Here is a 15699-nt window from a genome sequence, read left to right on the forward strand (position 1 = left end):
TAAGCAAATGTTTAAGTTACATCAACCATATAATAGATCAAATACACACATACAATCACTTCTACTAATGGCAATGATCCGAAGGACCAGCGACCATATATTGGGAACTTACTAGTCAAGTAACTCTTCTACTGGTTCTACCCTTGAAGGACCAGCGACCACATCATCCCTTTCTGCTGGGCATGAAGTTTCATATCTTTGTAAATTTGGAGGGTTAGTATTATCTCCTAACACCTCAATCTCTTCGACATCAACGTACATTATAAGAAATTCTGTTGCAGCTTGGCATAACAGAAATTCACAAACTTCATCATCCTCAACTTCCGAAGCGACATACTCATTTCCAACAGGCACCCGACATACTAACTTTACAGAATACTTTGAAGGATCGTACTTCAGTGCTCTAAGTATCCTAAATTTAAGCTGTTCTAAGTTGCAATTTCTTGGCACATGAAGGGGTCGACTCCTACCCCCAAAATAGCTTGGCGTGAAATTGGTGTCCACTTTTAATTCACCTCCATACATAAGCACAAAGGTCGCACCACGTCCACTCATTATTGAACCCGTACGTATCACTATGCAAAATGAACAAATTACAAAATACTTAATATTTTAATTATTCTAAAGACTGCTAAAATATAATTAAAATTCATTTAATTTTACAAGTATGATAAGACTTCATTACAATTTAGCTCTTACAAAAATTATTTTAAAGAATTATAACTTAAACAAATAATTATTATATATTAACAAAATTATAGCTTCTCAATTTATAGCAATATACAAAGACTAATTCATTAGATCTACCAAGTTTTAACAAAATCTATGTTCTATATCAACTTATCTCTAGTTCTGTCAAACAATATTATAACTAACTCTAACAAAATTAGACAAACTAATAGATCTACCAAAAAAATTCATAAATAAACTAAAAAGACTCAAATAGGATCATTTTTAACCAAATTTGTACAACACCGATGGCGAGATCAGCGACTAAACATAATAAACCGCAAATACTAAAAATAAAACCTTACCTAAACACTTGATGGCGAGATCGGCGACTCCGAACTTCCCTATGGCGACGGCTGCAGAAGGGGAAAGCGAAGGAAATGAGATCGGGAAGGATTTTGGGAATTAAAGTAGTAGCATAAAGTCGCCCGTTAATTGGGCGACTTATAAGTCGCCCGTTAAACGGGCGACCCACATCATCACCACGTCGGATCTTGACTATTCTAGTCAAAGCATAAGTCGCCCGTTTAACGGACGACTTTGCCTAGTTTTAATTTTTTTTTAAACTTGCTTAAGCTCTTAATATAATTTATAATCATGCTTAGTCTTAAAATTTTTCCTATACGGTATGCTGGCGCCCGAGATGCTGCGGCTCTAGGAGCTTTCAACAAGATATGCTGTCATTTGAATAGTTTCTTAATAATAAATTTTATTTTTTATTTTTTTTTTTATTTTTTTGCCACCACACATTCATGTGGGATATAATAAAGCTTAAAAGGCTTCTAATTCTTTTGCAAATTAAAACTAGAATAATTTAAGCCATAATGGGTATCAAGGGTTCTAATAAGAAAGTACAACACTCAAGAGAAAAATCAAGGGTAAAACATTCAACCCACATCAAAAAATTTTAAGATTCTAACTTCTTCTTCTTTGGCACTCTGTAAGCACCAACAACGCAGGCATGGTCACGTTCAAAAGGCTCAAGAGTAACCTGTTCAAAGGGCTTGAATTGATCAGCCTGCAGTTTCTTCACTTCCTGGGCGAACACTGCCTCAGCAGGCACTGTGGAGTCAATACAGTTCGCCTTGATTGAGATGACAAAATGGCCACCATTTTTGAGGAAAAAAGAAGCATTCAAGCCTAATATTCTTGCCTGATCCGGCTGAGCAACATCAGAGAAAATAACATCCACCATTCCAACTAACATGCGATATTTAGTAGGATGTCTGGCATCCTCAATTATTGGAATGACATTGGTGCGCTTCTTTGCCATGTTTACCAGGTCCCTACCACTCCTATTTGAAAATTCAACAGCATAGACCATACCAGTCGGCCCAACAATATCAGAAACATGTGATACTGTAGTACCTGATGCAGCCCCCAGATAAAGTACCCGAGAGCCAGGAGCAATCCAAATATTGTCAACACCACCAAGTATCGCTGCTGCCAGCTTTGACCTAAATGGATTCCAAACCCTATATTCCACCTTGGTTCCATCCTCATTCTGAACAGAAACACGCTTCTCGCCGTACACGGATTCACCGGAAACCATATTCTTTGTGCAGAGGGCGTCCTCTTTTCCCTTTGCGACGAAAACACCATCATGTCGATGGGGCTGCACCACGACCTTACTTCCGCCCTTCATCCCTCCACGGCCTCCTCTCCCCCTCATACCACCTCGGCCGGCTCCTCGTCCGCCACCGAAGCCACGGCCCCTGCCGCCACCTCTTCCTTCTCCTCTACCTCCACCGCCTCTTCCTCGGCCCCTACCGCCGCCGCCATCACTCCGGCCCCTGAATCCACCGCCTCTTGGAGGTCTCATGGCAGCCGCTCAAGCTCTGAAACAAAGGTTCGGTGCGGGGAAAATCAGGCTAATACATTTTAAATTATATAAGAGGAATAAGAAAAATAAATTAAGACCAACTCACTGAAATTTTTTGCACTTGCCTGAGGAAGAAATGTGAAGTACTAAACTAAGGCTTCGTTTGGGACGATTTTTTTACTGCTTCTTAAAGCATCTTTTTAGTATAAATTTGCGAGGTTCGGTGTTGCTGGATTTGCCAAGACAAAGAGGACCGTTGTGAGCGATGGTGGGAAGAAGATCGGGAATAGGTGCAACGTTTAGCTAGAAGGAGAGAACGAGAGAGGTTATATGTTTAGAGGAAAATATGGCATGGGTTCTTTTTTTAAGGGCCAAGAGGGTAACTGTTCAGCTACTAATTAGAGGAGTTGTCAATAAATACGGATGGATGCCACCAATGCAAATAACTTGTCAAAAACATAAAAAAAGAATTAACTATATTTGATAACCTTTTTTATTTATGAGATAAACCAAATGTGAGGTTCTAAATGGCAATTGGAATAAGGGCCCTAAATGGAAAGGGATAAATATGTAAAAAAATATATTAAGAAAAAAAAAAAGATCCACAAGATAATGGCCATTTCTTTTAAGTATTTTTGCAATTCCAAATTAGACTTTTGAGCCATTAAACATTGGATTATTGATTTTTACCTCATTTTACTTCTCAACAAAAGTATATAGAAAGGAATGGGAATTGTATGAGTGCTGGGTTTCCATCTACCATGTTTTTGTCAATCTATTGCATCTTTTGGAAACCCCTTAACTATCATATGTGAAAATAAATATATATTTTGTAAGTTAAATAATGATCAAATTGTCAATGCCCATTTTATAAAAAAATCTATTTGAACATTCCTTCAGAATATTCTAAATAATCTAGTAAGTTATGGAGCTTAATTGTTATCCAACGAAGAAAATGTTCTACATACATTCAGTCACAAATAAGTCATATTTATAGAGATATCACTATATTTTCAAGATATCTTAATTTTTTAATTAAAGTGGGCATCTTTTTTTTCGAATAAAACCCACATACGAGTACTTTAGGGATCAACAACCCTCTAAAAATACAGCATTTAAAAGAAAACCTACGAGCCTTTGATCCGATCTGAGTAATGCTTCAAGTTTTTGGAAATTAATATGCAACACTGCTGAAGCTGTTGAAGCTGCTGAAGCTGCTAAAGCAAAATTCACTTTCAAAATCATTGAGCAAGCCCCTATTTCTCTTCACTGGGATCATTGGTTTAATAATGGCAAGCTTGGTGATTCTGCTTTTGGTTTTTTATGGCTTAACTCTTCTCACACTAATGAGCTGGTTAATTCTTTCATTTCATAAGGTAATTGGGTTCCCCCAGATCATCTGCCAGTATTTTTTTTTCTGATGAAATTAAAGCTATCACAATTTTTGATAGCTCTACTTATGCTTATTTTGGGAAAATCAGGATAACAACAAGTTTGAGAATTTTTTGCATGAATTTTACTCTCATATGCCTTCCTGCAACGGTCATAATTTCATTTGGCATTCACATCACTCCATAAATAGCAAGGTTACAAAAAATCATGAATGCTAATTAAATTTCTCTTTTTTAGAAACAATATGAAAGTCTAAGTTAGAATTTATAGTTCATGCAATTTTTAATTTCATATATTTTTTATTAAATTAAAAATTTTGATTGATTTGTATGTGCGTATTCTCATAATGTTGCTAAAGAAAATAAATATAATAACTTTGAGACTTATATTGACAATTATAAACTAAATTTATTTTTAAAAAATTAACATTCAAGTTTTATTTATGATAATTTTCTTAATGTTTTATTTTTCAGATCGCAATCATAATTTATATTTGACCACTTTTTAGGAAGATGCTTTTTAGGTTTGGTTGTAAGGTCCATTCAAGGGCCTATATTAATTAAGATTAATTATTATGTGCGGACGTTGAACGCCGTTGCCACGTCACCCCTGTGCTCGGTACCGCGACTCAATACAACTCGGTATCGCGGCTAGGTACCGCTGATACAGCGTATTCTTGGTGGTCTCCAGACGACGTTATGCGTCCGACCCCCGCACAGAATAATTTCTCCTATATTAAAGATTGGAGTTAATTTTTGGACCACATAGTAGTACTTGGTAGATGGCAAAGGCGTTCTATACCTTCATTGTAAAGGAAAAAAGAAGAACTTGCAAGCAATTCTATGGCTTTTAATAAAGAGAATCAGCTTTTGAACAAAATGATACTTTTCTTCTCTTATGGTATGACCCCTTGCATTCAATTCATATTATTCCTCTTCAACCAATTGCAGCTTTTGAACAAACTGTAGCATTTAATTGCTGGACCAATAACCACATCCTAAATTAATTAAAATATACATTGATATAACTTTAAACAATGTAATTCATTAATTACAAAGACAAACTTTTAATCCAAATTAATCACCCAACAATGAGTTCTTTTTACAAACACTTATCATAATGACCAGCTTAATCTAATTTCTGTTAACAGAAGAGTACTCATTATTCTTCATCACGTCAATCCTAGCACTCCTAACCCGATCACGTCTACTGTTCCACCGACGGCGGCGCACCACCGCCCTCGGCTGAATCTTCGCATCACCGGAATTCCAAAATCTATCTTTCTCCGACTCTGCAACCTTGCAGTCAGGAAATACCTTTGGATATCTGAGCTCATCATAACAAAAGCTATATGACATATAATGCTGTCTAAATCGCTGCATGGCAACACGTTTCTCGACGTTCATCGTTGCATAATCAGAAATGGCAGTCTCAGCCGCAGCGAGACGGCACTGCTCGGCCGCCGGCAACTGTTGAATGGGGTCAAGGCGGCAACCCTTCAAGATGAAGTTAGAGAAAGCACTGACAAAAGGTGCGTATTTGTAGTTAACTTTGTATTTACCCCCTGAAGTTGCCCAATTAGAGGCATCCCATATAGTGGCATAGAGCGACATTGGCTTTGATGGGAAGTCGCCACCCATTGCTTCAGTTCTCACCACCTCCCGGATTGGTATCTCATCAATGTAAAATCTGTAAATAAATCTTAAAACATGTTAATTATTTTTCTGTATAAGATTGGTGAAATTAATTTTTTTTTGAACATTTAGACTAATTAAGACAAAGTCATGCAGGCACAATGCACATCATATAATTCAAGACCTCTTAGTTAATAGTCAAATCTCCAAATCAACAAATCCCAACTAATAGATATGGGCGAATCCCCCTATGGGGGGGGGGGGGCAATTGGCCCCCTAAAAATTTAATTTTTTTTATTATATAATTTTTTAGATAATTTGTCCATCTATATATATTTTTAGTCTTTATTATAAGAATTTTTAAGCAATTACCCCAATATAATTAAACGTATTGAATAAATGTGTAATTGTTAGAAAATGATAAACCAAATACAAAAAGAAAAACTAAAGATAATTCATCATTTTATTTATTAATTTGAATTCTAAAAATAGAGTTGTAATTGTCAGGGTCGAACCAAGCCAGGGGACGATGCCCTCTTGGACCCCTCCCCCGTACTTGCGAAGTGCATGTACACCGATCAAGGATATGAACAAATAGGGGTTGAGCCAAATTCAAGGCAACTTCAACATACATTTTGTAGAAATTAAATGATTAATCATCTTTAGCGACCATTTTCTTTTTGTCTTTATTATTTTGTCACTATTGACGCATTTTTTTGTAGCGAAAGGTTGAGTCAAATTTGAGGTAACACCAACAATTATTTGTAAGTTTGTCCCCCTAAAAATTAAGACTGAATCTGCTCCTGCTAGATCAAGATGAGCTAAGTAGAAGGAGATATATTGTGATTGATTATAAAATGTGATAATTATATATATAATGTGACAACCAAGGTGCTTGATGACAGCCCATGAGAAGGACCTTAGCTGGTACTTGGCTTGCATATGGTCAATAGTCTACGTCAAGCTTGCCTGAACTGCATGGCTTTTCCAGGCAAATAATAGTAATATAATAATACATTTCAAATATTTAAAATTAAAGGAATTAGAGCGAGCTCCGTGTCAGAGCAAATGGGCACAACGTTACTAAAAATATTTGAATCAGAACTGTAATTACAGACTTACATGATGGAAGAATTGGTCCAGAGAATAGAGTAATGGTGAGCTTCTGCAGTGGGATCAAAAGGGAGTTGGTAGCGTTCTTCACGGCCGCGACTTGTGCTCCCATTACCATACACATTGGTCTGAATCCGCCATTGTTTTCCCTTGATATTCCCGAGAAACTCAAAGTCCAGCTCGTCGTGATTCTTCTCAAATATATCACCATTAGACATCTGTAGCAACAACATTGGAATACAAGTTTATAAAATAATCATTGATTGAGTAATTAATCATTCATTTAATAGTTAATTAACTGTTATGTTAAACTAATCACAAAAAGTTTTCAATAATTTGAAAACAATTTAATTGTTTAGGTTGACCTCAATTACTGTAACTGAAAATTTCTAAGTTTAGCTCGACTCAAATTCAATTAAAAAATCTTGATATAATTTTTTGTCGAGCTCATCAAGTAATTTCTGGAGAGCCCAAACGACTTGTAAATCAATGGCTTGGAATTCTCTGTTCATTTAATTATATTCAGAAAAATGGAACAGTTAGAATGACCGGATTGAAAAGGAACCCTAGCATCTCAATTTTTTGCAAATATGAAATATTATAGAAAACCGATTTTCCAGAAATCCCGTCTCCGGCGGCCGGAAACCACCACCATCGCAAAAGGGAATGAATAAAGAAACAACGCCGTTACTAACGTAGAATGCAACGACAACACCGGCCGTGTAATCTGACGGCAGTTTGATCGACGCGCTGAACAATCCATGGTAATAAAGAGCCGACGATATGAACCCGGACCCTGAAACGGCAAATGGAGATCAAAACGCCGTTAAAAAGCCGGCGATGGTAGGAAACTGAAGGCGATAATCAAAATCGCTTACCGGAGTGCTGGTTTAGGAGAATCTTGACCGTCCGGCCGTCGGGGGACCGCACGATGTTGCGTTCGCCGAAGAGCGGTGTGTAGCCTCCGTCGAATGAGATCGGTGTCACATTGAACGCCGTCGGTGATGCCACGGCGAAGAACCCCGCCACCAAAACCGCCGCCGCAATCGTCGCCGTCGCCGTCGCCGTCATAGTAAAAATTGTGTGCGTCCGTTTTCTGCGGATTGGAGCAAGTATAAATTAGAGGAGAAGAGGGACGGAGATGGGATTTGTAGTTTGAAGTGAGGGTAGAATCGGAAAAAAACAGTTGCCTTGGAAGAGGTTGGAACGAGACTGTACGCGGTGATGACCTGGTTGCCATTCCAATTTGACCGTCGGATTTGAGCTATTTACAAGATTGACATCATTGAAGCATTTCATTCAGTTATTGATTCAATGAACATGTATAAAAAGAATTTAAGCTCTACTTGAGACTTTTTTTTTTATGCTTCAGAAAGAAGCTTAAATTTTTTTAATTTTTTTAATAGAAAATTATTTTAGAAAACAGTTAGAAAGCCTAAAACTATATTTTTATGTTGGGTGATTTGGATATTTATAAGTTTTATTTAAGATAGTTTTTTTACTGACTTTTAAAATAGATTTTAAATTTAAAATTTATTGAATTATAAATTTTTGCACTAAAAAACTGTTTTAAAAAGCAGTAAGTAATAAGTCCTAAGTGAAGGCTTAGTTTCCTAAATTCACATATAATTGGATCATTCATGTGGACTTCCTTTACTCCAATTTTATTATGATTTATGTCTTTTTAGTTCAAAAAATTTTATTTGATTAAGGTTTTGTTTGGGTCGGCTTCCTTATTGCTTCTTAAATTATCTTCTTAGTAAAAAATTGAAGATGCTTTAAGAAGAAGAATGAAAGTCGTCCAAAACAAAGCCTAAGGTTTGATTTAGGACAGCTTTTTTATTACTTTTTAAAGTAATTTTTTTAAGAATCAATTAAAAAGCCATCTCAAAAGAAGCTCAAGACTGTATATGGGACAACTCTCTTATTACTTTTTAAAGTAAATTTTTATTACAAAATATTTTTGTTTAAAATCACATATATAAACTTTTAACTCAAAACTTTGTGATTGATAACCACACCTTCTAATCAATAAATTATATATAAAAATGAATTATATATATATATATATATAATTTATTAATTGATAATTAAAGATTTTAATTAATATAGGAATCAAGATAAAAATGGGCTTGGAGAGGGCGAATTATTGCGTCCGGTCACCGGATGTATGGACATCCAATCCGGTGACGTCACGTCACTCAAATATACTAGGTCCAGATATATTTTGGTGACGTGATGACACCGAATTAATGTTCTGACGAATCCGAACACCGAACACAATAATTTTCCCTTGGGGAGTCCCATGTACTAGTGCGCAAGGCATAGACCACTTGGGCACTGAAAGGCTGCTCTCGTCTTCTTCTTCTGCTGCTGTATAGATACCGCCATTATTATTCGCTCACGTAAGCGTCCCAATCCTCATCTGTTGGCTAAAATTGAATTGGCGAGTTCCAAGCGTCCAGCAGCTTCACAGTTGGCAGGGCCGAAGTGGGGCCCACTTAGCCGAATGGATGACAATGATCTCATTGAACGGGACGGCCCAGATGCATTCTCAATTTGATCGGTGGTCCCCATTCACTGAGAGCGAGCGAGCGAGTCTTTTTTTTTCCCTCTGATGACGGAGATGTCCTTCGAACCCAAGGCCGAAACGGGAAAGGCCTTCTTCCCGTGGGCCCCACCTACGATGATGCCCAATTGTTATATATATATATTTTGGGGGAAAATTATGATTGTTATAACTACAAAGTTTTATTTTAATTTTTTTAATTAATTTATTTAAATATTTAGATTAACGAATATAAACTCATGCATGACATTCAAAATCTATTAATTGATAGTAAAAATTTATAACCTTTTTTTTTTGTGATTTATGATGGGCTAATAATTTGTCGCAAGTTTCATAGTAAAACGTCAAAATTTGATTTCGAATTCATGATTGATACATGATAAAAGTTGTCTTGATCGAGCGTGAATCTTCATGTATTTGTGAATTGGAAACTTTCAAAATTAAATTTAATGACCATTTAAATTCCTATCTCAACAAACTTATAATCAAACTGAACGTGTCGATGAGACTGAAAGGGAATCAATGATAGACTAATATTATAGAAAATCTAATGATATTAAAATCGGTCCAATCCAAACCTAAATGGGATCAAATCAAAGACTTAAAGCATATTCGAAAGCTTTATTGCATTAATTAGATGATCAAATAATATCCAAATATAACATGTTTATAGTCAAATTGAGCGACTCAACTAGAAAAATCCAACAAGCTCATGATTAATTGCTTCATTATGATATAATTAAGACATTTAAATGCCTAGAAAATGTTCTATGATCAAGGGAATCAATATGGGGCATTTAAAAAGTGCTCCGAATTTGACCAAGATATTCTCCATATTTAAAAAGAATGTCAATCCTAAAATCTATAAATAGACCCCTGCTTCTCACATGAAAGGGGCTTGGACTTTTAGAAGCTAAGATCATGGGCTAGAGACTCAAGAGAGCTTTGAGGCTTGAATAATATAAGAGCTCAACACCGGCACCACCTCCGGTGAACGTTCGCCACCAGCCCGCCACTGCTGGACATATGCCTGATCATCGTCGTTGGACCATCGTCTGACCTCCATCGTCTGTCGACTATGGTCCTTCCATCCTTAGTTGCCAGTCAACTACAATCCCTTCAAATACTGTGGCTTACCAATATGGGTCCCTTCGACCACCATAGCCCGTTGACTATAGTCCCTTTGACCTCCAGTGTTGCCCGCCAACTACGATTCATCTGACTTCAGTCACCTACTGACTATAATCTCTATGGTCACTGCCTTCATAAAATGATCCTCTCGACCATAGTCGCTGGACTATAGTTCCTTCAACCTCCATCGTCAGGCTACAAACTCTCTAATCACCGTCACCCATCGATTATAGTCCCTCGGACCTTTATCGCTCGCCAACTATGATTCCTTTTACCTTTGTCATTATTACAGTCAAAGATTTATATTTGGAAGAATTACATTTGTTTTTCATTCTAGCTTTTAACCAAAGCTTACCAATTTCTGGTGAACAACGATACGTGTTGTCCGGAACCTCATATCATAAGATCATTATCCTTTCTAAAAATATGTAAAATCATGTAATGAGCACATAACCCAACAAGTAATTAAAATTTTACAACTAAAATCAATATAAGATTAAAGAGAATAATATGAGATAAATCATATAAAAATATATATACTAATTATCTATATAAATTCATCATTCTATAATCACATCTCAATCCATTACATCATTAGTCACAGTATCATTAACAATCAATAATATTAATGCTAGTAACAATATTAATTTCATATTCAATGATATTAAATAATATTAATGGTAGTAAACAATATTAGTGTTAGTCACAATATCACAATATTGTTTGTAATATTGTCAGTATCAGTATCCAGATATTTAATGAGTGTAGTTTAAGGGCATCTTGTTCCTACACTTATGACACTCAATTAGTCTCCCCTTATAACCCTCAACTACTATATTCCTTATAACTCTCATTCTATAATGTGAATTAGTCTCCCCGACTCCTATAACTTCCAATCAATCTTCAACTCCTTATAACTCCTAATCAGTAAATCATGCGCATCAGTAGAATATCACGTGGAGTTATCATATCATATATCTTATATCATTTAATACTTTTATTAAAAATATAATAAAATTATAACAAATCATTTAAAATGATCAAATCTATAATATATCCAAACTTACACGATGAAAGCTTATGAAATCATGAGATAAGATAATATAATGTTTATAAATTTAGGAGAGATAAAATTCATAAAAATCAAAATTATTAAAAATAAAAATAAGAGATTAATTACTTACAATGAATAAAATAATATTTGTAACAAGAATGTCTAAGATATATGATCCAAAGACCTTTATCTATCATCTGTCTTCATCCCCTCTTTCAATTTCTTCTTGGGCAAGCAATAATGTGAGGGAGTCGGTGGGGGTGATATATATATATATATATATATAATTAGCCACCTGTAATGATAATTGATTAATTGAATATGTTAATTAATTAATTATATAAGTGATAATTTATATGATTAATGACCAACTAGGAATCATTTAGGGCAAAGTATATTGAAAACAACACATTAAAGCTAGATATTGAATTATTACTGTGATGATTTATATAAGCTCTGGTTGATTAATTAAGAAGATAAAATAAATAATTCTTCTAAATTTGATTCTAGGGCATTACAATCACATGTCGACTATAATCCCTCTGATCTTTATCGTCTGTCGACTACAGTCCCTCCAATCTCTATCACTCGATAATAGTCCTTTCTGCCTCAGACACCTGAATACGATCCCTTTGACCTTCGTCGCTCGATAATGTCCTACCTACTAAACAAATATGCCAATATTTTTTTGAGAACAACTTTCATGTCACTAGATTCTTTCAACTCTAACCATGTAATGTGTTCTATATGATGCATGTTTATTATATTATGCCAAGGCCTTCCTCGAAGGAAGAGCATCATTTATAATAAACTATAAACATTAGTATAATTATTTTAACTGTCCAAGCCCCATGATTTTTTTCTCTTTTTAGTATTTTTCACATAAAAATCTTCATATCTCTTATGACTCTCTTACATCGTTAGAACGCTAAACTCTCTCTCTCAATCACTATGAATGTTTCACTGTGCAACAATGATTATTATAAATTTATCTCAATATATTAGTAGATTGGTTATTTTTTCTCAAAAGGTATATTTGTTTAAGAAAATAGAGTCAGGGTTTCAATTTGTTTTTAAACGGGATAATTTTTTTTTTTTTTTTTTGGGAAAATTTTTGGCTTAGCCCGTATATTAAATACCAAAAAACAGAGATTACAAAAAAAGGGTCAAAACCTTGAAACTGGCCAGCCAAACTAGACAAAAAACCTTAAGGCAAGCACAGAAAAAAATACATTAGAAACCCATCAAAACCTGTAGAGAACAGAATGCCAAAACATATAGATGAAAAGCTCCTTAGGCCAGAACGTCCTGGACTCAGAATTGATAAACAAAATACGAAGGGACACGATTCCCTGGTTGCCCGAAGGTCGTCCAAGGGAGCAGCATATAGGAGCATCATCATCGTCCAGGAGGCCAAAAACCTGCTGCGAAATGGGAATAGCAACCCAGCCAGAACCAATTCCCAGCCTGTTTAAAACAATTCCAGCAGTGATGTTGAGTTTTTCCATTTGATCACCTTTTCAAAAACCACCTTTTTGATAACCAAAATAAAAAATATATTTACCATAATAATATTCTTATTTCGATACAAATAAAACAGTAAAATATTCACCATCATTTTAAAAATAAAATATTAAAATATTAAAAATTTACATGGAATAATAAATTTGACTTTGCATGCCACATAATTATCAAAGGATGCTCACTATTTAATTATTTGGAGACATTTGGCCAATTTTTTTTTCTTATAGAAAAATGACGGAGAGTGTTTTACATGAAATTACTCTCCCTATATAATAATATTTTGTATATTGAAATATGTTGTCTTTGAAATTGGTTCGATTTCAAAACTTTATTCAAAATTGATTTAAACTATTTACTATTGTTTGAACATTTGTTTGAAACAAGGTTCAAATTTGTGTTGTGAAGGTATGCACCCTATTGCGTCCAGGAGTATTCGTGGCGGTAGAGAAATATAAAGTTTAATGTCTTAGCGTTCTACGAAAATCCGGCACGCAATCAGATAAGAGAGAGGGTGTTACATTTATAGAAGACACCAAGATTTTTACGTGGAAAAAACCTTAGAGGGGGAAAAACTACGAGGCCTAGCCCAATTTGAATGAATCCACTATTATTTGCAGTTGATTACAAATGAGGTCCTTCCTTAGGGGGAAGACATGGGCTTGATGTATATTATATGAAGTACATTACATGTTGGGAATACAAAGAGTCACTTTTGACGTATTCTCTTTGTTGGAAGGACTGTAGTCGGTGGGCGACGTAAGTTAGGAGGACCGTAGTCGGCTGGCGACGGAGGTCACAAGGACCGTAGTTGGTGAGCGACATAAGTTAGAAGGACCGTTGGCAGCTGATGACGGAGGTTGGAAGGACCGTTGTCTCGCGACGGAGGTCGGAAGGACTGTGTCAGGTAAAATCCAGCAATGGACGGAAATCCATCATCATATATATGTCTGGCAAAAATCCGACATCAGGTAGAAGTCCGGCGTCGGGTAGAAACTTGGCGATGAGCGGAGGTCCGACGTCGGGTAGAAGTCCAACGTCAGTTGGCGGCCGAGGAGAACTATGACGTTTGATGGTATTCGGGTAGAACTCCGGTGTCACTTGGAGTTCAGGTGAAACTCCGGCGTCACTTGGAGGTCGGGTGGAATTCCGATATTGAATCCTTTGATCGTGGATAATTCGTCAGACATTTGAAGTTCTAAATGATGTCAGAATTCGGCGATCTTAGGCTCGTTGGATTCGTCTCGTAGAGCCGCTCGATTCGACTATCAGCATGTCATGTTTGGAAACCGTTTGGTAATCCAAATTGTGGTTCAAACCTTCCAACAGCACTTCAGATCCTTGATTTGGACTCATTTGGGCTCGGATCGAGTTGAATTTGATGTCGTTGGGTTAGTATTTACGATACGCTCAGTTCGACTATAAGTTTGCTGAAATCGGAGTTCAAGTGATCCCAGATTTAATTTTTAAAGTTTCCAACTTGATTTCCGCCTCGAGATTTCTGCCCGATCAAGTAATTTTTCGATGACATATCACACCCATTGCGAAAGAGAAGTGTAATATATGACGAGATTTTTTTCGGCAAGTTTTGACAACACACTCCCACCTGACGTAGATATACGTCCTCCCACCGCCAAAAAACTCGGTTTTTGCTCGGTATTGCTAGGTATTGTTTGGTAATAACGAGGAATATCATCATGTGAAGACCAATACCGAGTTATACCGAGCAATACAAAAAAATATCGAGTTTTTTCTAGAAAAAACTCGGTATTTTTTTTGTATTGCTCGGTATAGCTCGGTATAACTCGGTATTGGTCTTCACATGATGATATTCCTCGTTATGTTTGGTATTGCTCGGTATTTGCTCAGTATTTATCGTTTTTTAGCGCGATTTTGACGGTGGGAGGACGTATCTCTACGTTAGGTGGGAGGACCTAATAATTTTTCGAGGAGAAGAGGAGTCACAAATGGAATTTGCTGAGGTAGGCACACACGATTAACAATGTACAAATAAGCTCAATGGGAAAAATATTATGGGACGATAAGGTGCGAAGAAAAGAGAATTTCACAATCAGAGTTCACTCAAGCAGGTTAATAATGTATGAGGAGAAGAGGGACTCGTGACATAGAACTTTTATTATGTCCGGTGTAAGGACGTAGAGGAACGTCTGGTCGGAGGCAAAAATCCAGCCAAAAAACTCGGTATTTGCTCGGTATTGCTAGGTATTATTTGATAATAACGAGGAATACCGCTCTGTGATGACCAATACCGAGTTATACGGAGCTGTATCGAGAAATACCGAGTTGTACCGAGTTTTTTCTAGGAAAACTCGGTACAACTTTTGTATAACTAGGTATTTGCTCGGTATTGGGTCTTCACATGCGGTATTCGTCGTTATTATTTGGTATTGCTCGGTATTTACTCGGTATTTCTCGTTTTTTGGCCGGAATTTGCCTCTGACCGGACGTTCCTCTACGTCTGGTCGGAGGACGTAATAATTGTTCCGTGACATAACTCATTGGAGAAGGCATTGTAGGATCGATTGTTGTGAAGGTAAAAGTTAGATGACTATGATTCAAGTCATGTTCAAACTCATTTGGAATCAATTTTGTTTATGGTGAAAAGCTGAAATATTTGGATAATTTTATATATTATGAAATAAATAAAGTCAAATTTGTGTAAGGCTTACTTGGAAGTTATAAAAATAATTATATATCATAAAAAAAACCCGAC

At 36.1% G+C, this 15699-nt stretch overlaps 3 protein-coding genes across 3 annotated transcripts; all 3 read right to left on the reverse strand.

The window, feature by feature from the left end:
• Positions 1–10: 10 nt before the first annotated feature.
• LOC114580715 lies at positions 11–1092 on the reverse strand. Its single transcript, XM_028699156.1, has 2 exons — positions 1035–1092; positions 11–575 (listed from the first exon to the last, which is right to left on the reverse strand). The coding sequence occupies exon 2, from the start codon at positions 553–555 to the stop codon at positions 112–114; it is 444 nt and encodes a 147-aa protein (XP_028554989.1). The 5' UTR covers positions 556–575; positions 1035–1092; the 3' UTR covers positions 11–111.
• A 471-nt stretch (positions 1093–1563) lies between these two features.
• LOC110115180 (mediator of RNA polymerase II transcription subunit 36a-like) lies at positions 1564–2596 on the reverse strand. Its single transcript, XM_028699152.1, has one exon. The coding sequence runs from the start codon at positions 2549–2551 to the stop codon at positions 1637–1639; it is 915 nt and encodes a 304-aa protein (XP_028554985.1). The 5' UTR covers positions 2552–2596; the 3' UTR covers positions 1564–1636.
• Positions 2597–4967: 2371 nt separating this feature from the next.
• On the reverse strand, positions 4968–7806 carry LOC110115141 (probable xyloglucan endotransglucosylase/hydrolase protein 30). The gene is made up of 4 exons (XM_020848276.2): positions 7569–7806; positions 7386–7486; positions 6700–6908; positions 4968–5632 (listed from the first exon to the last, which is right to left on the reverse strand). The coding sequence occupies exons 1-4, from the start codon at positions 7759–7761 to the stop codon at positions 5077–5079; spliced, it is 1059 nt and encodes a 352-aa protein (XP_020703935.1). The 5' UTR covers positions 7762–7806; the 3' UTR covers positions 4968–5076.
• Between the last annotated feature and the right edge of the window lie 7893 nt (positions 7807–15699).

This window comes from Dendrobium catenatum, unplaced genomic scaffold (genome assembly GCF_001605985.2).
Source record: "Dendrobium catenatum unplaced genomic scaffold, ASM160598v2 fragScaff_scaffold_1220, whole genome shotgun sequence".
In the NCBI taxonomy this organism is placed as follows: domain Eukaryota; kingdom Viridiplantae; phylum Streptophyta; class Magnoliopsida; order Asparagales; family Orchidaceae; genus Dendrobium; species Dendrobium catenatum.

What these genes read in the sequence shown, in the direction of transcription:
- LOC114580715 (XM_028699156.1), bottom strand. Translation starts at nt 555, where the DNA reads ATGAGTGGACGTGGTGCGACCTTTGTGCTTATGTATGGAGGTGAATTA.
- LOC110115180 (XM_028699152.1), bottom strand. Translation starts at nt 2,551, where the DNA reads ATGAGACCTCCAAGAGGCGGTGGATTCAGGGGCCGGAGTGATGGCGGC.
- LOC110115141 (XM_020848276.2), bottom strand. Translation starts at nt 7,761, where the DNA reads ATGACGGCGACGGCGACGGCGACGATTGCGGCGGCGGTTTTGGTGGCG. An exon ending in GTGTTGTCGTTGCATTCTAC is followed by an intron (nt 6,909 to 7,385) that starts GTTAGTAACGGC and finishes TTGTTGCTACAG; the next exon opens with ATGTCTAATGGTGATATATT. An exon ending in TGGACCAATTCTTCCATCAT is followed by an intron (nt 5,633 to 6,699) that starts GTAAGTCTGTAA and finishes ATTTATTTACAG; the next exon opens with ATTTTACATTGATGAGATAC.